At 42.7% G+C, this 27,743-nt stretch overlaps 1 protein-coding gene across 1 annotated transcript in view; it reads left to right on the top strand.

Annotated features, from left to right (window-relative positions):
* Cntnap2 (contactin associated protein 2) overlaps window positions 1–27,743 on the top strand; it is a 2,029,549-nt gene that overhangs the window by 1,792,724 nt on the left and 209,082 nt on the right. Inside the window, exon 18 of the mRNA XM_040740424.1 lies at window positions 3,094–3,330. Coding sequence (XP_040596358.1) covers window positions 3,094–3,330 — 237 coding nt within the window. The remainder of the gene's footprint in view (window positions 1–3,093; window positions 3,331–27,743) is intronic.

The following is a 27,743-nucleotide window of genomic DNA, read 5'->3' as shown; positions in this document are numbered from 1 at the left end:
GAATGGTTATTCAAATCAATGCATGACCCAAGGAAAGTACTTTGAGTCTCGGGCTCAAAGGGCCAGTAAAGGATTCATTTGCATTTCACTGATAAGACTATATGGGCATAATCAGGTACTGACCCATCCTATGATTAAGTTTTTAACCCACTTATTCCTTCCTATTGAGTCTACTGACTGGTAAACTTTTGGCCAGGGTAACAAGCTAAGTGATCTGACTGCATCTCTAACCTAAAAATCTTATCCAAACAACAAAACCCTCTTGACCTCTTCATTGTGTGTGTGTGTATGTGTGTGTGTGTGTGTGTGTAGGCACACATGTGCTGATGAGCTTGCCTATGCTTGTAGAGACCAAAAGTTGACATTTAGTGTCTTTCTTCCCTCCTTACATTTTAGACAGCTCCCTGAACCTGGAGTTCACATTTAGGGTAGACCAGATGCCCCGGATATATACCTGTCTCCCCTGACACAGCACTGGTTGTTACACACAATGCCGTCATGCCTGGTCTTTACATGGGTGCTGACGATCTGAACTCAGGTCCTCATGCACCAAGCACTTAACCCATTGAACTATCTCCCCAGAACCACCACCACCCCTTTTTTTTTAACTTGTTGAGAGTTTTGTTAAGGAGTCAGCTTGAGGGGGTTATTACAAACTAAGACATGTGACACTCTGCTCTGTGAAAGTTAGAGAAACAAGAAGATTGGCGATATAATTTCCCTACAGGCTCCAGAGCCTAAGATCGAGGAGTGCCAGTTCTGAGGACAGGGAAAACAGATGCTACTAGGGTTGGGGGAAAAAATCAAGCTTCCTCTGTCCTTGTCTAACAGATGAGGCCACTGTGCATTGCCAAGGGTGCTCTTCTGAAATGTTTGTTTCACACACACACACACACTCACACACACACACGCCATGCTGACTGAAGAGTAATGTTTGTTGAGCAGCCATCTTGGCTCTTTCTAGTCATCACTGACCTTTCCTTTAGTTCACACATGAAGTGATGGATTTTACTACGACAACTTCGTGCATAAGTATCACTGCACTTCCCTCGTATTCACTCCCGACCGCCCTCCCCCTTCCATCCGCCTCACTTGCCCCCCTTCCTCCAAAAGCACTTTTTCTGTTCTCTGTGTTTATGTCGCATTGACATACACACATAGTTGTATCGTAATATGTCATGTCGCACATAGTTTACTCTGTCATATAAACTGCAATTTGGGCCCAGAATATAGACTTCTCCAACGTGAAAAAAAGCGTCCAGATGTACGTCTGGTAAATGTGTACAACGGTGGGAACCTGACCAGATGCCCTGTCTCTGTGCTGCATTAGAGGATCATCGCTCACCAGTGAGACCATTGGCTCAGGAGTAACACAGATCTAATGCACCTTTTCCGTTTGGGGGCTATGAGTACTTGAGTAAACGTTCTGCCTTCTCCAGGCCTCAATTTCATTACCTCACAGTGGGAATAGTGCTGATAATACATAACCATGGCAGGTTGTGGTAAGAAATCAGGTGGAGGATTCTGCATGTTCAGTAAATTGGGAGAGGCACGGGAATGATGTGAATACAGTAACCATATTGAAATTCTCAAAAAATTAAAATTTAAATTAGAAAAAAATGAAAATACACAGAACCAAAATGACAACAAAAGACCAACATGGTTTTGGTTTTAGTAACCGTATTTTCTTTTCTAAATTCTCATCAAATTCTCATCTCATCAAATGTCTTCCTGAAATTCTACCTACAATTCATTTCCAAAGATGTTCCTACTATAAGATACAGATTTTGTGTGTGTGTGTGTGTGTGTGTGTGTGTGCGTGTGTACATATATATATATCCAGCTAGAAAAATCACAGCTATGGAAGAATTACAGACTCAGTTAAATCCACGTGTGATACAATGATCCTGTGAGGTCCCTCTATGTACATCAGTACCTCTTTAATGTTTTCATGTCCGTAAAACTCAGTCCTACTCTTTAACTTACTCCAGAAGTCATGCCACATACTCCATCATTACATGCCACATGCCTGTTTTTATTTATTTTTTAGATTCGACCTTTTAACTATCTCATACATTATAAATGTACTCTGGTCATCTTCACCCCTATTATTCACCTCTCTTATCCCTCTCCCATTCCTGTTGGTCCCTTTTTTCATCCCAACCAGTTCTTTTCATACTTTCACATCTTTTCCTGCCCTGCTGAGTTTCATTAGAGTTGTGTGCATGAACGTGGGTTGGGAGGCATTAACTGAAGGCCTGGGCAACTTAACCAACAGCTACACTGCTGAAGAAAATGATGCTTCTGCCTCCAACAACAATAACCACCAGTAGCTCTTCAGGGAAGGGTAGGACCCTCCAGGGCTTCATTCCCATCCATGTTGGAATGCTAAGGGGCTCATTTTTTATATAAATCTTATACAAGTATCCACAGCTGCTGTGTGTTCATGATGCCTGCATCCCGTGTCATATCCTGGAAGACAGCATTTCACAGCGTTGCTTTGCTTCTTGAAATGGCATTGTGACAAAAGCAGTGGAGTCCAACCTGAAATATTAATAACTATAACATATCTGATTTCTGTGCAGGGTAGTTCAAACTCCCCGCCACCCCAGCCCAGACCTCCTGAGTATCTTAATGTAAACTTCAAAGCAAAAAAAAATTTCCTGAGATAAGAATCACCAAACCCAATGATGTTTCAAACGGATTTATGCCTTCTGACTGATTGACTTGGCTATGCTAATGTATTCATGTCTCTCTGCCTTTATAGTTCAACAGATAATGCTACAGAACTGAACATTCGAAGCTAAAGACTTCTGTGAACCTCTTTTCCATAAGAACCCAGACTACACATTTTTGCATATCTACAAACATTTTGTTTCTGTGGCAAGCTTATTTCTTCTCGGCAGACAGCGGTTTTTAATTAGACACTACAGCCTAAGGAAAAGGCTTCAGCTCTTTCTACTTAGACTGAACCAGCTCAAAGGGGGAAAAGACTTAACCATCTTGTCTTCTGCTGCAGATTTCAGAACATGCGGAGTGAAAAGGCAGAGGTAATCTGTCCCATCTGAACTCTGTGCTTTCCGTCATTCCCAGGTGGTGCTGGGGGCCAGCAGGGCTTCCTGGGCTGCATCCGCTCCTTGAGAATGAATGGAGTGACCCTTGACTTGGAAGAAAGGGCAAAAGTCACATCTGGATTCAAATCTGGGTGCTCAGGCCACTGCACCAGCTATGGAACTAACTGTGAAAATGGAGGCAAATGCATCGAGAAATACCACGGCTACTCCTGTGACTGCTCTAACACCGCCTATGACGGGACATTCTGCAACAAAGGTAAGGCAGAAACCACTTCCAGTCCCATCTTCAGACTTGTTTGTTTGTTTGTTTGTTTGTTTTTCGAGACAGGGTTTCTCTGTGGCTGTGGAGGCTGTCCTGGAACTAGCTCTGTAGACCAGGTTGGTCTCAAACTCACAGAGATCCGCCTTCCTCTGCCTCCTGAGTGCGTGCATGGCTGCCCCGCCTCCACCACCACCTGACTTTAGACATCTTTGTGAGACCAAAGCATTTGCCTACCACTTCTTCAGTTGCAAATGGCTGCCTTTGTTTCTAAGGGTGAGGTGAATCCCTCTCCCACCTTAGGAGAGAGTGTCAGATTGTTCCTAATCTTTACTGTTTACCAGACTGAGAGACGTGACCTTGGTACACAACTCCCCGGAGCCCAGCACTGACTGGAATGTTACAGTGTAAAGATTCTCACCATGTTGTAATGACAAGTGACAAAGTAAGGGCCCTCTATAAGAGGACTCAGTCCCAACCATCTCACATCAGGATCCCTGGTCAAATGCAGCCCGATGATATTTGTGTACCCCACTCCCACCAGCTGCTAAAGCCTGAAAGCCTCTCTGCTCCAATTGTCGTCATTATCATCACCATTACCAATCTTACTCAAAACACCTTTGTGGCTGGTTCTCAGCCTACCTCACCCTACAGAGATACTAAAACATGCTCAGTCAGCTTAGAACATACTTTATTTCACTCAGTACTTGTCTAGTCTTTAATGAGCCCTGAATCTGAAGTAAATTCCACACAGACAATAAAAATACAAGAGTCCAGTGCATACACATGTTTTCACTGGGATATGCTCCATGATCGCGCATGACTGAAAGAAATTCGCCCAACTAGTGAAGCTTAGTTTCCCATATGAAACGAGGAGAGCAAAAAAGAACAGCAGCAGGCACTTCTCCTGAGCCACAGAAGCCTGTGAGTCACCCTTCTCTTTCTAAATGAGTGTACAGCATTTGGGGAAAGTTTGCCGTGAGCTGCTGCCGTGTCTCTATCTAAGACGCTCTCCATAAGTACTCATTCATACTTTCCCGAGCTCTCCATAAGTACTCATTCATACTTTCCCGAGCTCTCCATAAGTACTCATTCATACTTTCCCGAGCTCTCCATAAGTACTCATTCATACTTTCCCGAATACACGGAGGGTTGTTTCTGCTGGCATTCTTCACACAAGATGCCACACTCAGAAGGAATTGTTCCGCAACATTTGCCTGTACATTCAGGCTACTGTCTGGCAGGGCTGGATTATGAGCATATGAATTTGATCAGACAGGATTTGAAGAACGAGCATGAGACAAGAACAAAGGTGGAAAGGAACACCGTAGCTGAAAAATACCAAGACACATTAACAGCGTCATTACATTGCGGTTTTTCTGCTCGGAACAACATGTTTCCGGTGATTTTTCTGTGGCGTACAATGGAATGGGCTTGCAGAACACATCAATTTTGCACTTGTAGAAATGACAGTGTTGCAATTACCATTCATTGTGCTTGATGCTAATTTAATGCAGTCCATTCCTTTGCCAACGTAATGTCTGAATGCAATCAAGTAAGTGCTAATGCCTGAGACATTGCGCTGTGTAAGTAACAATTTAAAGCAAATCATGGTTCCCTTCTTCCTGGAGAGTTAAGTTAAACACAGCAGTTCACACAAAACCTCTGGGGGTTAATAGGCAACACTCATGAAAGGGCATCTGTTTTTCCCTTTAGCCAGCACCAAAGATAAAGGTAAATGAAGTCTATATGTTTCCTTTGACATTATCTCAAAGTGTTTGTACAAAAGACATCTGAATATTCTCTTACGGTTTATTACAATGAATTTGCATTGGCTCAGTGGCTCTAACAAAAAAATTAATTGACAACTATAAGAATATTTGAAAAGCATTTGCGAACATCCTTCTGAGTGGTGATAAGTACCTCCTCGCCTTGGCAAAGGGGGCAGTACTACAGGTTTAGACGGACAATGCAGCCACACAGATTCTTCTTGCGTGAGTGACGGTATCTTGTTACTGAACCTCCAGTCTAGCTCACCAACCAGGTAGCCGGGTGCCTGCACAGTAGTTCCTATGGCCATACTTCCCACTGGACCTGCAGCCAGAAGCCTCATCCATTAGCAAACGAATAAACTCAGCGAAGGTTCTTCTGGGGCAATCCTTGCACAGTCTATGCTACTAGATATGGAAAATGCCCAATATCTTCTAAGTGAGTGAAGCTGGTCCCAACATGCCACACACAACCCATGTTTCTTTGTCAAAAATGCTCAGGTAGGGACAAGAGCACGTACTCCTCTTGCAGAGGACCCACATTCAATTGTTGTCACCCATATCAGGAAGATGACTACCTGTAACTCCAGATCCTGGTGCCCTGGTGCCCTCCTCTGTAAGAACCTGCACTCAAGTGCCCATACTCACACAGATACATACATAAATAAGCAATAAAATAAATCTTTTTAATGCATATCTGTACACATGGAGTAAAGCAAATTGACAGTCCATAACAAAATATAACTGTGAGGGTTTTTTTTTTGTCTTACAGAAGGGTGGAATTAGTGGGACTTTTTAAACCTGTTTTTGCTTGCTTATATCTTAAATCTTCATCCAATGGTTTATCATTTATTTCATTACTTTTCTTCTGGGAAAAACAGTAGAAGGCAGAACTAAATCAGAGACATTTAAAAAGTGGCTGTCTCTGATGAGAAAATGTCTAGTGATTAACTAGAAATTATTGTATAATCTAGTCATGTTATCTGGAATGAACGGAGTTGCATGTCAAGTGAAAATTGATGGTAATTAAGTTACTCTTGAAAATCATCTCTCAATGCATTTAAAAGAGCCTGCTCTTCAATGAACATCCAAAGGAATTATCCTTCAGTTTTCTCAGGCATATTTGCATCTTAAACAGGGGGTACTCTAGAAACTCACATCATTAGGCCACACAGCCCATCACATCATCTATCTTTAGAAAACTATGCCCTTCCCCCTCTTCTTAAGGTATTCTCTGGCCAGCATCCATTTAACTCGTCTGAGACAGGTCCATTACACAGAGATATATCCCTTGAGAACCTACTGGCTGAGCCCTCAATGCTTCCAGAATCAGGGGTCATCCCAGTCTTCAGGCAAGTATGTATAGGTAATGTCCCCAACCTCTATTAGAGATCAAATGGATAAATTTTTTTCTAATTGAGCCCCATTCTTTCTTGGATAGTCAAACCCCAAACACTCAAATATGTTATGATTGCAAAAGCTACTCTCAACAACCATCATAAATTAGCAATATATTTTGAAGTATGTAATCTCTCTGTATATCCTATGTGGTTTTATAGAAAATGAAAAATAATAGATTTTTGGAGTTTAATGGTTAACACCCAAATTCATCTCCACCTGAAACTTCAGAGTATCCCCTTGTTTGTGGATGCAATTAAGGGTTAATGGAACTGAATTAGGAAAGAGCCTAAATCCCAAGAGACAGTCCTTGTAAGAAGAGGGGAAGACATGGAGATGCATCGCAACATAGAAAAGGGGCTATGTAAGGAAAGGGCTGGGACTTGAAGTGATGGTACCACAACGCTAGGGTTTCCTGCAGCCCCCAGGGTCTGGGAGAGGCAAGGAAAGATTATTCTCTACAGTCTTGGGAAAATGTGTGGCTCACGTATTTAACTAATAGTTACAGGGTATCAGTAGTCAATGCGTGTGTTGCTCTACTGGAACATCCAAGACCAGGTGATTTCAAAAGAAAAGAAATCCATTTGACTCATTACTTTAGAAGCCGGGAACCTACACCTTGTGAGTACCTTCATGCTGTAGCATCCGATGGTAGGAGGAAAAGGAGCAAGGCAGCATGAGAAACCAGGAGTAAGGAAGAAACCAAACACTATCCTTTCATCGAAGTCCATTCTCGTGACAACCCACTCATTTCCCACTATCACTGCGTTCCCACATCATTGGTCCACTCAGCCTGGCAGGGCCCTGGAGATACAGTCATCTCCCCCCTCCCTATCTGTCGACACATTTGCAGTGGAGATTGTGTTTCCAAAGACGTTCAAACAATGGTAGACACATGATGTGCCAGGAAGTTTTGTTTGTGTCATTGAGTCTGCCCATACTCATACTGACATTTTCAGAACATTTCAGTGGTGTATTCAAAAATCAAAACATTCTGCAGTGTACTATAGCAACACATGTGAGTCCTGTATCCCTCTGACAGCTAAAAATACTTCCTAACAATCGCTTTTTTTTTTAACCAAATTCAGCAAACTTTGCCCATATTTATCTACCAACCCAGGGCAGCAATTGGGGAAAAATAATCTTTAAACCATTTTCTAACTTTAAAGATTTCTGTTATTCTGAAGCTTTCTTTTGCTTGTTGATTAGATAGGGTCAAAATCAGAAGAATCATAGTCATGAGACCATTGAGTGATGGATGGATGGTTCAGTAATCAATGTTACCATCATTATAAAAATACGATTGTGCATCCCCTGCACTGTGGTCCAGCAAATCTCCTCTCCCTCCTGAGTTCGGTGGCATTAACTAAGGTTTTATAACCTGTATTATTAGTAGCCAGTTCAACTCTCTACTTAGAAAGCGGATGAGAGAATTAGTTATGGCTTTGAATCCAAAGTCCTTTCTTCCCCATAAGTTATAAACTTGAAAAACTTGAATACCGCTGACCCTTGTCTTCAGGAACACATGATACCTATTTCCTATGTCCACTGTACTGTGATGGTGATATTGAATATTCTGAGTTTATTTCCAAACAGAGAACCTAACACACTAAGTTCAACAGCAAATGCTATTTTGTATTCTTGGCACGTCTTCTGTAAATAATACATATAATTCCTAACATACAGCATATCATCTCTTAAGCCCTTCCCTAGAAAAAATTAGTCATATGTACACATGGCACCTTTTCAGTGATCCTGGAGCACTAAACTGTTACTTTGGTACTTCAGGAGCAAGTATAGACATAATACAAAATGTCTCTTTAGTTAGTTCTAAGATACACAGTTTCAGCTCTCCTCTCCCTCATCTACCCCTCTTGTTTGAAATACTTTATACTAATTGATTTTCCTTAGAAGGATTTTTAGCTGACTCTGCAAAGATGCCCCATGGATCTTACTGGGGCTCCTGTGTTCCACACCTAGGGTGGTAGGGAAGATGACTGTGTAGTTTTGAGGCTGCTTTTTGACCCATCTGCCTCCTCCCACCCAACAAGAGGTAAAGCTTCTCCTGCCTTAGAAGTTGAACTTGGACTTGAGGCTGAATCTTCCATCAAAAAAGAAGGTTGTAGGAGTTGCTACAGTAACTCACCTTGGCTTCTAGTGCCATCCATTTGCCTGCAAATTTCAAGATTCCATTGTTTTTTCTGCTGAATAGTATTCCATTGTGTATATGTACCACATTTTCTCTATCCACTCTTCAGTTGAGGGGCACCTAGGTTGCTTCCAGGTTCTGGTTATTACAAATAACGCTGCTATGAACATGGTGAAACAGATGTCCTTGTTGTATGAATGTGCATCTTCTGGGTACATGCCTAAGAGTGGAATTGCTGGGTCTTGTGGTAGCCTGATTCCCGTTTTCCTGAGGAAACTCCATACTGATTTCCATAGTGGCTGTACCAGTTGGCACTCCCACCAGCAGTGGAGGAGTGTTCCTCTTTCTCCACATCCTCTCCAGCATGAACTGTTATTGGTGTTTTTGATTTTAACCATTCTGACAGGAGTAATATGGTATCTCAGAGTTGTTTTGATTAACATTTCCCTGATTGCTAGGGATGTCGAGCACTTTCTTAAGTGTCTCTCAGCAATTTTAGTCTCCTCTATTGAGAATTCTCTATTTATTTCTGTAGCCCACTTTTTAATTGGATCCTTTGGTGCTTTGGAGACTTGCTTCTTGAGCTCTTTGTAGATTTTGGAGATCAGCCCTCTGTCAGATGTGGGGCTAGTGAATATCTTTTCCCATTCTGTGGGCTGCATTTTTGTCTTGTTGACTGTGTCCTTTGCCTTACAGAAGCTTCTCAGTTTCAGGAGGTCCCATTTATTAATTGTCAATCTCAGTGTCTGTGCTACTGGTATTATGCTCAGGAAGCAGTCTCCTGTACTAATTCATTCAAGGGTACCTGCCACTTTCTCTTCTAGCAGGTTCAGTGTAGCTGGATTTATGTTGAGGTTTTTAATCCATTTGGACTTAAGTTTTGTGCATGGCAATAGACATGGATCTATCTGTAGTCCTCTACATGTCAGCATCCAGTTATGCCAGCACAATTCATTGAAGATGCCTTCTTTTTTCCATTGTATAATTTTAGCTTCTTTGTCAAAAACCAAGTGTTCATATGTGTGTCGGTTAATACCAGGGTTTTCTATTCAATTCCATTGGTCTACCTGTCTAGTTTAATGCCAATACCAAGCTGTTTTCAGGACTATAGCTCTATAATAGAGCTTGAAGTCAGGGATGGTGATGCCTCTGGATATTGCCTTGTTGAACAGGGTGGTTTTGGCTATCCGGAGTCTTTTGTTTTTCCATATAAAGTTGAGAATTGTTCTTTCAAGTTCTGTGACGAATTGCGCTGGGATTTCAATGGGGATAGCATTGAATCTGTAGATTGCTTTTGGCAAGATTGTCATTTTTACTATGTTGATCATACCTATCCAACAGTATGGGAGATCATTCCATTTCCTGGTGTCTTCTTTAATTTCTTTCTTTAAAGACTCAAAGTTCTTGCCATGCAGGTCTTTCACTTGTTTGGTTAGGGTTACCCCAAGGTATTTTATGTTGTTTGTAGCAACTGTAAAGGGTGATGTTTCTCTGATTTCTTCCTCAGCCCTTTAATCATTTGTATATAGTAGGGCTACTGATTTTCTTGAGTTGATCTTGTATCCTGTCACTTTGCTGAAGGTATTTATAATCTGTAGAAGTTCCCTGGTAGAGTTTTTCAGGTCACTTATGTAAACTATCATATCCTCTGCAAATAGTGGAGTTTGACCTCTTCCTTTCCAATTTGTATTCCCTTGATCTCCTTTTGTTGTCTTATTTCTCTGGCTAGAACTTCAAGTACAATATTGAAGAGGTATGGAGAGCGTGCACAGCCTTACCTTATTCCTGATTTTAGAGGAATTGCTTTGAGTTTCTCTCTATTTCGTTTGATATTGGCTGTTGGTTTGCTGTATATAGCTTTTATTATGTTTAGGTATGTTCCTGTTATCCCTGATCTCTCCAGGACCTTTATCATGAAGGGGTGTTGAGAGTTTTCTTTCACTTTCTTCAACAATGGTCAGAACACTTAAATACTTTGAAGTTTAAAACAACCACACTTGTTTTTTTTTTTCTCATGGCTCATCCCCCTGGTTTCTCTTTGCATTTCTTTTGTCCACGGGTCCACAATAACCCATAAATTGCACCGAGGGTTTTCCTTTTAAATCAGTCAAGCTTGGAGCTCCCTGCAAACAAACCCATTCACCAGTCCACCTCATCCTGAGTACTTCATGTCCGTGGGTTGTGAAGCCCAGCCTGCCTCTGGGCACTTTCTCCACTCCACTGCTCTGTGAGTGCTTCATTTCCAATAGGCAGCCCTGGCCTCCGTAATCAGGCTCACTCTAGACATCCCTTAGCAAAAAAATAAAAATAAAAACCTGCTTTCTTGATTGATCAAGTAAGTTCAAGGGTTGTTGGACTGACTTTATAAAGTGTCCTCTTTTATAAATCAAACTCTTGAGATAATTCATACAATCGCTCTATTGATTATAATTTATGAATTTTAGATAAATGGGCATTTTATTTTTTCTTTCCTCCCAATTAGCCAAACACTGACAGAACAAAAATTGTTGAACTCAACTGTGCTTTCTGGGCCTTCCTTTGCCTAGCATTTTCAATATTTTATTTTATTATGTGGATATTTTACCTACCTGTATATCTGTGCACAGTGTGTATGCAGTGCTGACAGAGGCCAGCAGAGAGCATCTGGAACCAGATTAACAGATTGTGTTCTGGGAAGGAACCTGGTTCCTCTGAAAGAGTAGCCAATGCCCTTAACCACTGAGTCATCTCTCCTCCCCAAGGCTTGACATTTTTTGTGCATAATCTGGACACAGGACAGAGTGAGACATTTACCTTGCCCTTCCCGTATTCTCTAGCTGGCTCTTCTAAAGGCTGAGTTTGAACAGGTGGCTTTGAAAGTACTCGATCCCTATAAGGCAAAGAGCCTTCATTAAATTGAATCCCTAGCAATAAAAGTTAACAGAGCTTATTCTCTAAAAAAAAAATGAGGGGGATCATGCGGTTAGATAGCTAACAGCGATCATTTCTTCACACACACTGGGCACAAGTTTTGAGAGCTATGATGTAGGAAGCAGCGGGCTGCCAATGAGGAAGGCAGGGGTAAGGGAAAGGAGTTTTTGGATGAGGTGGAAGATATTAGATCCAATTACAACATGATGGGAAGAAGAAACAGGGGACTGAATGAGACATGGAAACCCAACAGCTCATGCTGAAGAATCCAAAGAGAGGGCAGGCTTCCACAGCCTCATCCAAGAGTAGGGTGGCGAGTGTGTTATGCAAAAAATACAAACACACAATATTTTGCCTTTCCACAATATCAAAGTTCATTGAATAGCAATAGATTCGCAAGTTTTATTCATTTCATTGGCTTCGGTTTAACAAGCCATCCCAATTTTGCTTAGCGGTCTCAAGTTCTTTGGTTGTAATCGAAATTGCTAGTATTAGCTCTCAGTTGACATATTTATTGCACATCACACAATAGCTAATGTAGATTTCATAGAGGTCATTCAGAGGCAGAGAGAGGACACAAGCACATGAGGAGGTCTGCAGGGGACCAGAAGGAAGGCGCAGACCCATTCAGATATGGAGCTGCCAGGTACATGCCTGGGTGGTGAGGTTTCAAGGTCAGTTTGAAGTGGAATGAGTGTCATGGGAGAGAGAAGGTGCACTTGAACTTAGAGCTGGAGGGACAAAGGCAGAAAAGCTTCGCCATACAAATTTCCCTAGATGAGGGCAGTGACAAGTGACCCTGATGTCTATCAGCATACCTGCCACATTTTGATCTTAGGGCGCTCCCTTTACATCTCCAGGTGAGGTAGTCATACCCATTGTGATTAATCATCTCGCATGTCTTGTCTCTCCAATATAATGTGACATATTTGCAGCTGTCATTTCTACTGGCATAAAATAAGTTATAACGTGTGTGCCTCTTGGCATTTTGCCAAATGGTGTTCTCTTGCGTGTGTAAACAAAATGTAGAATCATTCTTTCTTGACACTTACATGCAAAGCGGAGTCACCCAAGCCAAAAGCTGTGGTTTATATAATGGGGTCACTCGAGGTTAGACCTGAAACCACATGACAGAGTAACCCAGAGCAGAGCCCCCACAGTCCTTGAACAGCATGGCTAATGGAGTTGGCCTAACCCCTAGCTAGCCTTGCTGGTCACAAGGACAGGTTTGGATCATGAGAGATCAGAGAGGATGATTTGCATATAGGATAGTATTTGAGATCCTTCTACATTATATTTGACCCAACTCTAGGGACCAACTTTATTTCCTAAATTTCTCCTTAGGGAGTTGAATTTGAGATCTGGAAAGATCTCAAGTCCCAGACCATATTCAAATCATCCTGAGTGTTCCTCACAGGAACCCCTGTCCTTTTGACCAGCAACACAATCAATACTTTTCAAAATTAATTTTGTGTTTAGTAGAGAAATTTATGTAGTTTGAGTTTATCATAGCTGAAGAGGGAAGCTATTGTGACGTGGAACGGTGGATTGAGAACCACTTGAATCAATGTGACTGGGGATAAAGGTGAGCAATTGCCTTTTCTCCACTTAGAAATTGCACCAGTTCTATGAGATGCATAGTTTACAGGACTGGAGATCAGATGAGCTGGTGTGTGTGAAAGTACTTGAAAAAGCATCAATACTGTAAAATACAGAGGCAAGTGTGCTATCACAAGCTTGTAATCTCAGTACTGAAGAGGCTGAGGCAGGAACATCACAGCAATGACAAGTCTGAGCTCTAGACTGAGTCTGAGGCAAGCAATGACTACATGGAGAGATTCTACTTCAGATACGTATACACATACAACAATAAACATATATAATGAACAGATTACGATTATTCTTAAAGTTATTAATCTGTATGTCACAGATGACCTAGAGCTCAAGATGTCCTTGGTGGAAATCCTACAATGGATAACATATTATCATTCAAAACCTGTTGTGACATTTTACTGAAAATAATACTGGTTCCTTGAATATCTTATAAAGTTTCAAAAAAATTAGAGTGCTTTATTACCAAGACCTCTTCTAAATTTTCTTCTTTTTCCAATGGATTAATAGTCTCTATGCCTCTTCCGCCTCATTGTTAAGGATGACGACAGGAGGTAGCTCAGTTGATAGAGAGCTTGCCTACCACACCTGAGACCCTGGGTTTGATCCCCAGTACAGCCTAAACTGGATATGGTGACACACCTCTATTCCTAGCAATTGGAAGATAGAAGCAAGAAGAGAAGTTCAAGGTCATCCTCAGCTGCACAATGAATTTGCTAGCTGGAGTTATACGAAACCCTATCTTTAAAAGGAGGAAAGAGAGAGAGAGAGAGAGAGAGAGAGAGAGAGAGAGAGAGAGAGAGAGAGAGAGAGAGAGGACAATGCAGTTAAGGTTAGCAAGAGCAGATTTTTCTCATCTCTAAGCCAAATATAACCTAAATCCCAAATATTTGCCCAAGTTCATAACTAAATCTTCATGGTCATAGTTAAAAATAATAAGGCTATAAATAAAATGCTTTTCTCAAGTTTCCTATAGAAGGAATCTAATTTAAATCCCCTTTAAATGGGTCTATTTTAAACCATTGACTTTATATTTCCTTCATGACTGTCTTACAGTAGTTCAATTAAATATAAATTAGGTCACATACATCAAATTCAAATAACAGGCGAAGTTACAAATTTCAAACAGGTTTATCATTCCTGTCTTCTGTACACTTAGCACAAGTGTTACCTTCTATGTTTTTTTACAACATCTTCCCAAACCATGCACCATATGTGGTTATTATAGCACTTCATAATTCCTCTAAAAACATCACAGACTATTTCAAACTGCTTTATCCTATGACCATAATGAATTTACCATTAAGCACACTTTTATCGTTTGCCCTAGCAGTTAAATGTCATTGGGCAACTTACTTCAACACTTTGTCAATTACTCTACACTGCCAAGAGTTCACTGAGCTCTTTTTGTCACAAATCAAAGTGTCTCATGGTTGAAAAGGATATCACATCCCTCTGTATTCATCTGACATTTTGTTGAGCACCTCCTTTGATGCTAGACACTGAGATAAGTGTGTTCACATGTCTTTATTTAATCCTCACAGCAATTCCATGTGATAGGTCCGATGGCTTCTATTTTGAAAGCACTGGGTCTTCTAGAGGCTAACTGTATTATCAGCACATGCCTGGCTCGCATACAGCAGATGAGAACTGGAATCCTCAAAACATGCCTGTCTGGCATATAGCAGATGAGAACTGGAATCCTGGACCCTGACACTAAGCCTGTTTCCCCCACCCTGTCTACAAGCCTAGGTGTCCTTTTACAAGACATTCACAAGGTCAGACACAAATGTCCAGGCAGAGAACTCAGGAGCAGGAGGCAGCTTGCTACATGTTGAGCGCTTCTGATCCTTGGGTAGTTTTCCCGTATCCTGCACCGTCATGCCCATTAAAGACAGAAAATGGCTTTCTGAGGAAACAGAGGGTTCAAGAAGAGCTGTTGATTTAAGGATTCGGAAACAACTCTGTACTTTCAGGGCTTCAAATTAGGAAGACAAGTAAGAGCATGTGCCCTAAGCTTGACGCATGATGACGCATGAGCAGCATCCAATAACCCAGAGCAGCATCCAATAACCCAGTCCACACCCCTTCCTTCACCAAAGCCTGAACAGACTCACGGTTGTGCTTAAGAGAAAATGATGGCACATGCCACCACTCCCGTTTGCAGGTGCTACTCACTCAAGGCTCCAGACGACCTTAAAAGAATATTGTCCCTGATAAGTTAACATACAATGATGAATTTGTGAGTTCTGTAAATATTAGATAATGTATCCCATCAGCTCTGTCCGTGTGTGTGTGTGTGTGTGTGTGTGTGTGTGTGTGTGTGTGCATTCATGTGTTTATGTTCATTGTGGGGGTAGGGAGTCTGAGGATAGGCATGGCGCATGTGCAAGGCAGAGGACAACCTTGGACATCAGTGCTGAGGTGCATTCTCCATTGTGTTGGAGACAGGGCCTCTCGTTGACCTGGAACTTCACCACCTCTCGTTGACCAGGTTCCTTGGCTTGGGAGCTCCCGGGGACGCACGTCACATCTTGCCACCCAACTCTTTATACGGGAGCCGGGAACACAAACTCAGGTCCTCGTGCTTAGGAGGCAAACACTCTGTTGATTGAGAGCCATCTCTCCAAACCACATCCTTGTTTCGTTTTTTCTATCGCATCATGTTGATGCATCCCAGAAGTTCTTGGACACTTTCTTCTTTGCCTCCCTTCCTTGGTACTCTCTGTATATGACTAAGCAAGGAAATATAGACAGAAAAGGAGGGAGGGAGGGAGGGAGGGAGGGAGGGAGGGAGGGAGGGAGGGAGGGAGGGAGGGACACATACAGAGAGGAGGGAGGGAGGGAAGGAGAATGCAGAGGAAACTATGGCTTCACCTTAGATTTCTGAACTAAGTCTCTGGTAACAAGCCATTTCTCCGTATTGTTTAGAGCACGACACACACCATCTTCATGACTTTGGGTTAATGATGGAAAGGACTTCCCTTTCCAAATGCATGAGGAAAGGAATGAGACAAGGAACAACAGCCTAACCAAATAAATCCTTCTGACACTAGAGACCACTTCAGATCACTTTATAACAACGAAGGTGATTTGCAGAGTAAATACAGGCTGTGCACTGTGAGTCTCCTTATTGATGAAGTTCCTGCTGTGAATTACTGATTGGTAGTCTCTGAGGAACTGTAATGTCTGCTATAGACTAGACACAGGGCTGTGCATGAAATGAGTTTCTGATTACTGAAATCCCCAATCCAAACAAAACAAACAATCAAAATATGTCTCTGCATCCACTTTCATAAGGAGGCATAAGGGTGGACTTTTGTCTCCACACGCATTGCCCAACTATTGTGGAAAGGATTTCAGTCAGCTCTGAGCCAGGGCCCCAGTGGGGCTCAAGGTCTTCCTGTCCCTATTCAACAGGGCTTCGATCACAGTGGGTGCTTCCCTTCCTGTGGTCAATGGATAATGCAAAAATTATGACACATAGAAAACACTAATCCTCTAGACAAGAGTAAAAGAATTCACAAAACGGGGGCCAGCAAGATGGCTCAGAAAATAAGGGTGCTTGCCAAGAAGCTGACTTGAATTCAGTCCCTGGGACCCACATGACGGAAGGACAGAACTGACTCCCACGAGCTGTCCTCTGACTCCCACATGCATGCCTTAATACACCACACACACACACACACACACACACACACACACACACACACACATACACGCATGCACAATAGGTAGGTAGGTAGGCAGACAGACAGACAGACAGATAGGATAGATAGTAGATAGATAGATGGTGGATAAATAGACAGATAATAGATAGATGGATGGATGGATAGATAGATAGATAGATAGATAGATAGATAGATAGATAGATAGATAGATAGATAGATAGATAGGTAGGTAGGTAGGTAGGTAGGTAGGTAGGTAGATAGATAGATAGATAGATAGATAGATAGATAGATAGATAGATAGATCAAATGGTGTTCACATTTTTCTCACTTCTAAATTAGCTCTTTGATACTTTTATGCAATGTGCTTTGATCATATTTATCCACTCCCCCCAGGTCCATCCCCTCATTCCTACCCACCCAACTTTATGTCTTCTTTTTTTTTTAATGTATCAGGTACAGTTTGTGCTTCCCATATTCTCTCGCATATGTGACCTTTACTGTTTGAAGGACGATGGCTTCAATGTGCTATGTCTTTGAAAACATTTTCAGCAGCTATCAGTTATCCGTAGCTTCTTAGATAGCCAAGATCTTGCCCGGCTTGAGCTTGTGAAGATCTTGTGCATGCTGTCACACATTCTGTTACTTCGTATGTTCAACTGCCCCACTGTGTCTGGAAGGGACCAGTTTCTTACCGTAATCCACTGTGCCTGGATTTTACGGGCTTCCTGCTCCCACTTACACAATAATCCCTGAGCATTAGTGGAAAGTGTAGGACATAAATGTCCCACTTAGGGCTTAGCATTCCAGTTTCTCATTCACTACACCTTGACCAATAGTACATTGCTGTGTTAATTGCTTATTGACTCCAAAGAGAAGCTTCTCTGATAAGGGTTGAGAAGTGCACTAATCTATGGGTATAGCAATAAGTCATTAAAAGTTGTTTTATGCTATGCCCATTAATAGTTAGTTCCACCTTCGTGCTGGTAACCCATCTAACTGTAAGTTCTTGGCACAATAGCGCTGTCAGGTATGGATTTCAACTTGCGGAGAAGAACCTAAATCAAAAAGTGGTTGATTACTACCATGACATTCATGCCACTGTTGTATTAGTGGGTATGTCTTGCCAGGCTGCTTGTTTCCATAGTTTTCAGGGCTCATAGTGCAGTGAGAATGATGTTTGCCTTTCTGCTTGGGTAGCATGCATAGCACATCCCAGCACTATGAAACCTAACCAGTAGGGATAAGGCTTGAGTTCTTCATGTTCTATGACTCAAGTATGTGGTGTCTTCAGCTGTAGGGCTTTACTGTCAAGTCCTGGAGGGGAATCAACAGCATTGGCAATATCTTGTAATATTTAGGTGCCCTATGGACCCTCACTAGCCAACTTCTCCAAAAGAGGTAACCCATGTGAGGCACTGGGCGTCTTATTTGCTATTATGTGATATTTAATAGAGGCATTTTTACCCCATTATATGATTATCAGGTAACTCCATTTAATCTCTTTATATATGTGTATGCTCTCCTCTAATATATATACGTGTGTGTGTGTGTGTGTGTGTGTGTATCCATTTAAAGGAAGGAATGCAATTTAATTGTACTATGTAAGCATTTCTAAAAAGAAACATGCTTACATATCATTAAGTTTAAGAATGCATCCAAGAGCACCTTCCGTTGCTCTGCACACAACTAGCTGAGGCCAGGGGACTGAGTACTGTGGCTCCCACCCCAACAGGAGTCAACCCACCCAGAGACTGCCAACATCCTGGTCCCTTTCTCTGCCCATGGGATTAGGTAGGCCTGGGAGCCTGTCTCTGGCCTGCCTTCCAGTGCCCTGTGGGCAACCAGATGTGGCCTGGGGACTATACACTGTGCAACCCATCCCGACTGGAGTCGGCCCAGAGACTGCCAGCATCTAAGTCCCATTCTCTACCCACGGGACAGGCAAAGTAAGCATGGGCCTGTTTGCTGCCTGCCAAGACCCTGGTACTAGGACCACCTCCATACACTCAAGAGGAAAGCCACCAGAGTATTGGACCTGCTTGCACCCACAGGAAGGGAATTGTGGCCACATACCCACTAGGAGAGGAAGAGTCTCCTTCTGCACACACTGGAAGAAATGATGGGAAGGAGACAACATAAAAACACACTCAGCAACAGAAAAACCACGGCCAGAGTCTAGAGACTCTGCACCAGCAAGACCTGAAAACTTCAGGGCAAATGAAACAGAAGACAATGACTTTAAAAACAACTGCTTGAAAATGATAGAGGCCTTTAATCCCAGCACTCGGGAGGCAGAGGCAGGCAGATCTCTGTGAGTTTGAGGCCAGCCTGGTCTACAGAGTGAGTTCCAGAACAGCTTCTAAAACAATACAGAGAAACCCTGTCTTGAAAAACCAAAAAACAAAACAAAACAAAAAACAAAAATGAAAATGATAGAGGCCCTCAAAGAGGATATGAGAAAATGCTTTGAAAAAAAAACAAAAAAAATGCAATAAATGGAGAAAAAGACAAAGGAAAAATTGGAAGGAACAATTCAAACAGTGGGAGAGTTTAATAGAGACAATTAAAAAACAGTCTGAAGAAAAGCTGGAAATAGAAAAGTTGGTCAAATGGCCAGGTACTACAGATGCAATCATAACCAACAGAATACAAGAGATGGAAGAGACAATGTTAGGAGTTGAGGATACACTAGGAGAAATAGATTCATCGACCAAAGAAAATCTTAAGTCCAACAAATTCCTAACATGAATTATGCAGGAAATATGGGACACCATGAAAAGACCAAACCTAAGAATAATAGGTATAGAAGAAGGTGAAGAAAACCATCTCAAAAAACATACTCAACAAAATCATACAAGAAAACTTTCCCCAACCTAAAGAAAACCATGCCAATGAAGGTACAAGAAGCTTACAGAACACCAAATAGAGTGGACCACAAAAAAATCCCCTTATACATAATAACCAAGACTCCAAAAATACAGATAAAGAAAGAATATTAAGAGCAACTAAGGAAAAAGGTCAAGGCTGGACACATTGCATCTGAGTGCCAAGCCTTATTGATTTCAGCCCTCAATTTGATTGTTTCCAACATTTAGTTCTCCTGGATGAGTTTTCTGCTTTTTGTTCTAGAGCTTTTAGTTGTTCTGTTAGTTTGTTAGTGTGGGATTTCTTTACGTAGGCTTTTAGTGATATGAATTTTCCTCTTAGTATTGCTTCCATTGTGTTCCATAAGTTTGAGTATGTTGTGCAGTCATGTTCATTGAATTTTAGGAAGTCTTTAATTTCTTTCTTGGTTTATTGGTGATTCAGTTGAGCATTGTTGAATTTCTATGCATTTGTGGGCTTTCTACAATTAGTGTTGTTGTTGAATTCTATCTTTAAGCCATGGTGTACTGATAAGATACAGGGATTTTTCCATTTTTTTAATCTGTAGAGTTTTGTTTTGTTACTATATATGTGGTCAATTTTAGAGAAGGTTCCATGAGGTGCTGAGAAGAAGATATATTCTTTTGTGTTTGGAGGGAATATTCTTTTTTTTCTTACTTTTTTGAAATTTTATTTAGAAACAAGCTTGCTTCACATGTCAATCCCAGCTCCCTCTCCCTCCCCTCCCCGCCTGGCCTCCACCAGACCTCTCAGTCCCCCACCCAATAGCCACTCCAATCCCCAGGGACGGTGAGGCTCTCCATGAAGGATCTCCAGAGTCTGTCATTTCATCCAGGGCAGGGCCTAGGCCCTCCCCCAAGAGTCCAGGCTGAAAGAGCATCCCTCATTGTAGGATGGGCAGCCAAAGTCCATTTGTATTCTGGGGATATGTCGCGTCTGCTGCGCGGCCTGTGTCCGAGAACACGTGCGGAGGGTGTCGGGGATTGACAACACAGAGACTCGTTCAACGATGTAAAGAAAACTTTAAGCAGGCCACAAAAAGGTTCAAGAAAACTTCCCAAGAAAGGCTCCCACCAGAGAAGCTTCTGCTCTCTCCTCTACCCTGGCTGGTTCTCCTCTGACCCCAGAAAACTGATCTGGGCGTGGCAGAAGGGGCGGTTAGTCTTTGGACAAGGTCGAGGTCAGGGTGGTTTCTGTGGGCAGGCCTTTTCCAGGAACTTAATGCCCCCAGGCATTGTATTGTTTTTAGTAAACATGTCTTTAGATTGTCTTACAGCTGCCAACTCCCAGGCAGAAGGGGAAGTGGGTCTCTGCTCAAGGTCTGGTGTTCCCACAATTCACCCCTTTTTATTTTTAAATGAGGCACTCCTGGCTTAGGTCAAGTAGGGTCACCCTCCCTTTCCCGTCATTGGGGGACCTTGAACCCCTGTCTTAGGCGGGAGGGGTCTTCCCCACAGGTGGCCCGTCATCAGAGCACCCCAACTTTAAATCATCTGTAACCAACCTTCATGGCTATCGGGATTGCCATGGGCTAGGCTAAGCAATACTTGGTTACGGATCTCTTGCCTCTGGAACAAGGCACGTTTGAGCCCGGCATAAAGCCAGAATGCCTACCGCCACTGCCACCATTCCCAGGACCCCCATTGACATAGCGCCTCTCCATCACCGTACCCATCACCAGATCTGGGCCATAACATTCTACCAGCCTTCGTCTGTTACAAGGGTAACCCACACGTGATTTACATTCTGTTACAAGGGTAACCCGCATGTGATTTACATTTACAATTTGATGAAGTTTACAATTGTTCCAAGATCTGCTCAGGAAAGCATTTAGAAAGTGCACTTGCACAGATACATTAGGTACAATCATTGATGTTACACATGTAGCATTATGAAAAATATGAACAATAGGCTTGTTGCACTATCCACAGAGCACCAATTTGTTCCTGTGGTGATGCAGTTTGTTGATTTAACGTCAGCTGATTATGCGACTTGAGTCAAAGTCTCCTTTTTGTCGCATTAGGACAAGTTGCACCTCTCTAGAAAAATACACTGGCCTAGTCGTGATTCCAGAAACAGGAACCATCAAGTCTGATATTTCAAGTGACCATGTCCTGTTCAATTACTTAAAAGAGGCTTTTGCCCCTCATCACAGTCCATACCAATGTCCAAGTGTTTTAAATGGGTCCTTTTTTTTTCTGTTGGCTTCACAATGAAAACTCATGGGTCTGGAAGGTTGATGCAGCAGGTCTGTTGAGAAACTGGAAATCTCGAACCGACTGTTTTCTTTCTTTCTTGGGCTCTAGATTCGATGACAGCAAGGTTCAGGAACACTGATTTAGGAGATCTCACTCAAACTGGCTTAGGTAGGCTCCCATGGACTCAGGTCCAGTTTTTCTCTGCTCCATGTCGAAGCTTTTATTCTTTTCCTACAAGAAAACACAAACATGCCCTCGACCCCAAATTAGGGTCTTCTCCACTGTTTAGTGCATGGATGTCTCCATTTGACCTGAGCAATAGTTGCTCAAGTTCCATCATGCCAGAATCTGTCTGAAGCTCCCTGGCATTCACATTATAAAATTTTTAAATGAGGAGTGTATTATTTGATGAGTCATGTGGGGACTGGGGACATTATTCCCCCTTTTTATTTTCTAAAAAATTTTCTTTTTGAACTGTTGAAGCTGAACCATAACAGTAGAAGGATTTGTCTACCCTCCTTGGTTAACTATCTAGGTAAATTGGGATTACTACTTAGATTATTTGTAGATGCCCATTAAAAGGGACATATCCATTAAATATTTCCCAAAAACTTCTGAAAATCACTCAAAGATTGTAAACTATAATGTGTCCAAATAACTTGTGAAAATTATTTGAAGTCTGTGAGCAGTCTTTCCCAATCTAACCTGTAGAGCTCTCACTAGCTGACAAGGCCTCATTTGCATCTTAAATTTTTCTGAAAACATTAACAGACTGGCTGGATGTTCCTTTTGTCTATATTTAAAGCAATCTAGGTAGCTTCTTAACTATTTTTGAAGGGATTTAAGTATCCTTTTAATCATATAAGCAGTTCACACTCATGCATTCACAATCACATTTCATACATACTGGTGTGGCCACACCATACATTCAGAACATCTTTCAGTCATCCTTTTTCCCTAGGTCATGATTAGTCTGTTGCAATGAAGCTACCTTAATTGAAATCTATGTAAAAGAACAACTCCAGCCAATCCTTGAACTAAAAGGTTAAAAAGTCCTGTATGTTCTTTATCATTCCTCCATTTGAGCTACAGTCATGGGGTACAGCCGTACCTACTCCTTGTAACTGTAGATGCAAGGTAGAGAGGCCAAGCTTTTGGCCAAAAGTTTTTAGAGATGACTCACAAAATAGAACTTAAATGTAAACAAAATTTTCCATTCTATATACCTTTGTCTTTTTCTTTTTCTTTACTTAATACCAGTACCTCTTTACTGTTACAAATTTTTTTTCACCCATTTTTTTTTTTAAATCAGGGTTTCTCTGTATTGTTTGAGGCTGTCAGTCCAGCCTGGCCTCGAACTCACAGAGATACGCCTGCCTCTGCCTCCCCAAGTGCTGGGATTAAAGGCGTGTGCCACCACCGCCCAGCTTGTTACCAATTTTTTTTTTTCTGTATTATTTGGAGGCTGTCTTGGAACTTGCTCTATAAACCAGGCTGGCCTTGAACTCAAGAGATCTGCCTGCCTGTGTCTCCCGAGTACTGGGATTAAAGGCGTGTGCTGCCAACGCCCGGCTATTCACCCATTTTCAATCCAACTTTCAACCCAGGATGTTCCCTCATAAAGGCGTGTTGGGATTAAAGGCGTATGCCGCTGGTATTAAAGGCGTATGCCGCTGGCAATCTCTTGGATTCCCCTACTTTCTGACCCTGGTATCAGGCTTAGGAGGGGGAAACTCAGAATGTCTAGTTTCTGACTTTTTAATCTCATTGGCGGCAGCCGCTCCCAATGTATTATTGGTGTTATAAAATTTGATGAACAGGGAGCTGGAATGACTAACTGGCATCAACATGGGGGAATCCTCACCAACGCCCATATTTCCCTTACCTGAGTGTTCAACAATGGTTGGATCATCTTTATCATGGTGAGCATTCCTAGTATCCGGAGTAGTATTGGGGTCGACATGCCTGATGCACCGTTCGGGGACCCAAATGGGCTTCTCACTTCCTGGAGGGAAAACACAAACAGCCCCTCGGACCCTAGCTAATAGGGGGTGGGTGGCTGCCATTTTCCTGTAATTAAGTCCTTCCATTTGACCCATCCCAAGGACTGGGAGGGTTTGTTCCAATGTCTCTCCATAGCAGACAAATTATTACGGTCTAGGAGTATTCCAAGGGGACGTGGAAGGAACCAAATGACCTGCCTCCAAGTGTGCTGGGCCGGTACTTCCAAAACCTTGGTTGCCCCTTTTCTCTTTAATTTTTCTAGCCTCACAAGGAGCTGTAGGGAGAAGGAGTAACTGAGCAATCCGTTCTCCTGCAGGGATGGCAACAACCCCACTGCCCACTGATGTCATTATTTTAATCTCCCCTCACTATCCTGGTCTATAACACTGGGGTGTACCTGGATGCCTCGAAGAATAGTACTGGACCGTCCCAAGAGTAGTCCTACCGTGCCTGGGGGCAATGGCCCATGCACCCCAGTAGGGAGGGCCTGGATCCCCATTTCCGGTGTTAGGATTGCCCGGGCAGAGGGAGCGAGGTCCAATCCTGCACTCCCCGAGGTGGCTCTAAGGAGGTCTGAGATATGAAGGGGTTGCTCTGGGGGAGAAAATGAATCCTGCCACTGCCCGGAGCAGGGGTCATTGCCCCGTACACATTGGTTTTGGGGCCCTGGGGCGGGGCCCTCCTCCCGTTTCCCTGATTATTATTAGCAGGAAGGAAATTTCCCTCCCGGTCAGTTTTAGAGTAGCAGTCTTTGGCCCAATGATATCCCCTTCGGCAACGGGAGCATAAACCAGGTCGCTTGAGACCCATAGTACTATTTTGAGGGCACTCTCTACGGAAGTGTCCCTCCCTACCGCAGCTGAAACATGTTTTTCTCCCTCCTAGAGTAGGTCTTTCTTTCCCCACTTGGGGCCGAATGGCAGCAGCTAACACTTGGCCCTGGATGAAGTTCCCATCAATGTCCCTACAGATCCGGATATAGTCATTTAGACTTTTATTACGATAGGGGCGAAGGGCTTCCTTACAATACTTATTTGCATTTTCAAATGCCATCTGCTTGATGACCGGCATCGCAGGCCCAATGCCCCCAAATATTCTTTCTGCTACCTGACTGAGACGGTCTACGAAGTCTTGAAAAGGTTCGGAGGGTCCTTGAAGGACTTTGGACAGATGATCCCCTCCTTCCTTGGAAGGCAATGCTTTCCAAGCCCCTTGGGCCGCTGCTGCCACTTGGGCATAGACTGCGATGTCATATTGCATTTGTTGCTGAATGGTGGCATATTGACCACTCCCGGTAAGCATCTCCACATTTCTCTGGGGCTGTCCGGCCTGTGCATTTCTTTGGGCTGTCTGGCTGCATCTTTCCTGAAACTCACCTCTCCAAATCAAATAATCTCCCCTGATAGAGTCGCTCGGCAAAGCTGCTGCCAATCACTAGGTGTCAAGTTAAGAGACGCAAAAGATTCCATTAAGGAAAGTGTAAAGGGAGCCTGTGCTCCATAATTTAAAGTTGCCTCCTTAAGTTGTTTTATATCCTTAAAATTTAAAGGGTTATGATGCCGAATGACCTGTCCAGAATTGTTTGGGTCTGGAACTTCCATTACTGGGGCCACCACTGGGCAGCATTGGACCCCTCCTCTGGGTCTTCCCTCCAGGTCCGAGAAGGACTGAGTTATCTCATAGGAGTCCCTTTTTCAGAGTATGGGGAAGGGTTTCTCTCCCTGTCCTGTCTTTCCTTAAATCGAATCTTTTTTAGTTCTTTTTTAAGGGCCGCGATCTCAGCAAGTAACCGTTCCTTTTCAGACTGTGACGAGTCTGAGTCTGAGCTACTTCCATTTTCTAGGTCTGATAGAGAAGGATATAACCGATTCTGACCGGAGTTCTTCTGTTTGGGTCGCGCCCGGAGATCTCTACCCATTTTTTGTTGTTACTAAGAGACTCCTCCTCATCCTCACTAACAATGGAGCCTCTAGTTTCAGTCAGGGTCCCTTCAGATGATTCATCATCACTCTCTGCCCCTGAACTCAAGGAGGCTTGAGTCTCAGTCTCTTGTAATTCTAAAAAGCCTCTTTTGTGTCCTGAACTACCTGGCGGTGACGAACCTTATCTGTCAAAAGTGCTCCCCTCACTAATCTCCATAAGGAGAATGTCGTAGGGGGTAAGGACTCAGATCCCTCTTTTCGTAAAAGTCTGTGAAGATCACGGCGAACCTCCTCCCAATCTGGAATATTTAAGTTTCCCCCCAGTAATGAACCATGGACTGGCTCGTTCGATCGATTTTAGAAAGCCTTCTAGGGTTTTAGACTTGACTGCAGTCCCATGTTCTTTAAGTAACTTTTTTAGTTGATACTGCAATGATTCTAGCTTCCCGGAACTATTCCCCATAGTTTCTTAACCCCGTCCACTTACCTCACTTTCACGATCTCGGTAGGACCTCCAATTGTCGCGTCTGCTGCGCGGCCTGTGTCCGAGAACACGTGCGGAGGGTGTCGGGGATTGACAACACAGAGACTCGTTCAACGATGTAAAGAAAACTTTAAGCAGGCCACAAAAAGGTTCAAGAAAACTTCCCAAGAAAGGCTCCCACCAGAGAAGCTTCTGCTCTCTCCTCTACCCTGGCTGGTTCTCCTCTGACCCCAGAAAACTGATCTGGGCGTGGCAGAAGGGGCGGTTAGTCTTTGGACAAGGTCGAGGTCAGGGTGGTTTCTGTGGGCAGGCCTTTTCCAGGAACTTAATGCCCCCAGGCATTGTATTGTTTTTAGTAAACATGTCTTTAGATTGTCTTACAGCTGCCAACTCCCAGGCAGAAGGGGAAGTGGGTCTCTGCTCAAGGTCTGGTGTTCCCACAGGGATAAATACTATGCCATAGATTATCTAGGCTTCCTCACTGACAGCCACATTCAGGGGGTCTTGATCAGTCCCTTGCTGGATTTCCAGCCATCAATCTTGGGTCCAAGAGCTCCCCCCTTGTTCAGGTCAATTGCTTCTGTGGGTTAAACCAGCCCTGTCTTAACCCCTTGAAAAATCATGTGATCATCTCACTAGATGCTGGAAAAGCCTTTTACAAAGTCTAACACTCCTTCATGAGAAAGGTCTTGGAGAGATCAAGGATAATAGAGACATATCTAAATATAATAAAAACAATATACAGTAAACCAACAGCCAACATCAAACTAAATGGACAGAAACTCAACATGATTCCTCTAAAATCAGTAACGACAAGGCTGTCCACTCTCTCCATACCATTTCAATATTGTCCTTGAAGTTCTAGCTAGAGCAATATGACAACAAAAGGAAATCAAGAGAATACAAATTGGAAAAGAAGGGTGGGTCAAACATTCACTATTTGCAGATGGCATGATAGTTTACATAAGTGACCCGAAAACCTCTACCAGGGAACTCCTAAGGCTGATAAATACCTTCAGCAAAGTGGCAGAATCCAAGATCAACTCAAGAAAATCAGTAGCCCTAATATATACAGACGATAAAAGAGCTGAGAAAGAAATCAGAGAAACATCACCCTTTAAAATAGCCACAAACAACATAAAATACATTGGGGTAATGCTAACCAAACAAGTGTAAGAACTTTGTGTGTTTAAAGAAAGAAATTAAAGAAGACACCAGGAAATGGAAAGATACCCCATGCTCTTGGATAGGTATGATCAACATAGTAAAAATGGCAATCTTGCCAAAAGCAATCTACAGATTCAATGCTATCCCCATTGAAATCCCAGCACAATTCTTCACAGAACTTGAAAGAACAATTCTCAACTTTATATGGAAAAACAAAAGACCCAGAATAGCCAAAACAACC

Source organism: Mesocricetus auratus, unplaced genomic scaffold (assembly GCF_017639785.1).
Source record: "Mesocricetus auratus isolate SY011 unplaced genomic scaffold, BCM_Maur_2.0 Super-Scaffold_100694, whole genome shotgun sequence".
Classification (NCBI taxonomy): Eukaryota; Metazoa; Chordata; class Mammalia; order Rodentia; family Cricetidae; genus Mesocricetus; species Mesocricetus auratus.
Note: the sequence above shows the minus strand (reverse complement) of the source record. Positions and strands in the feature narration are given on the sequence as shown.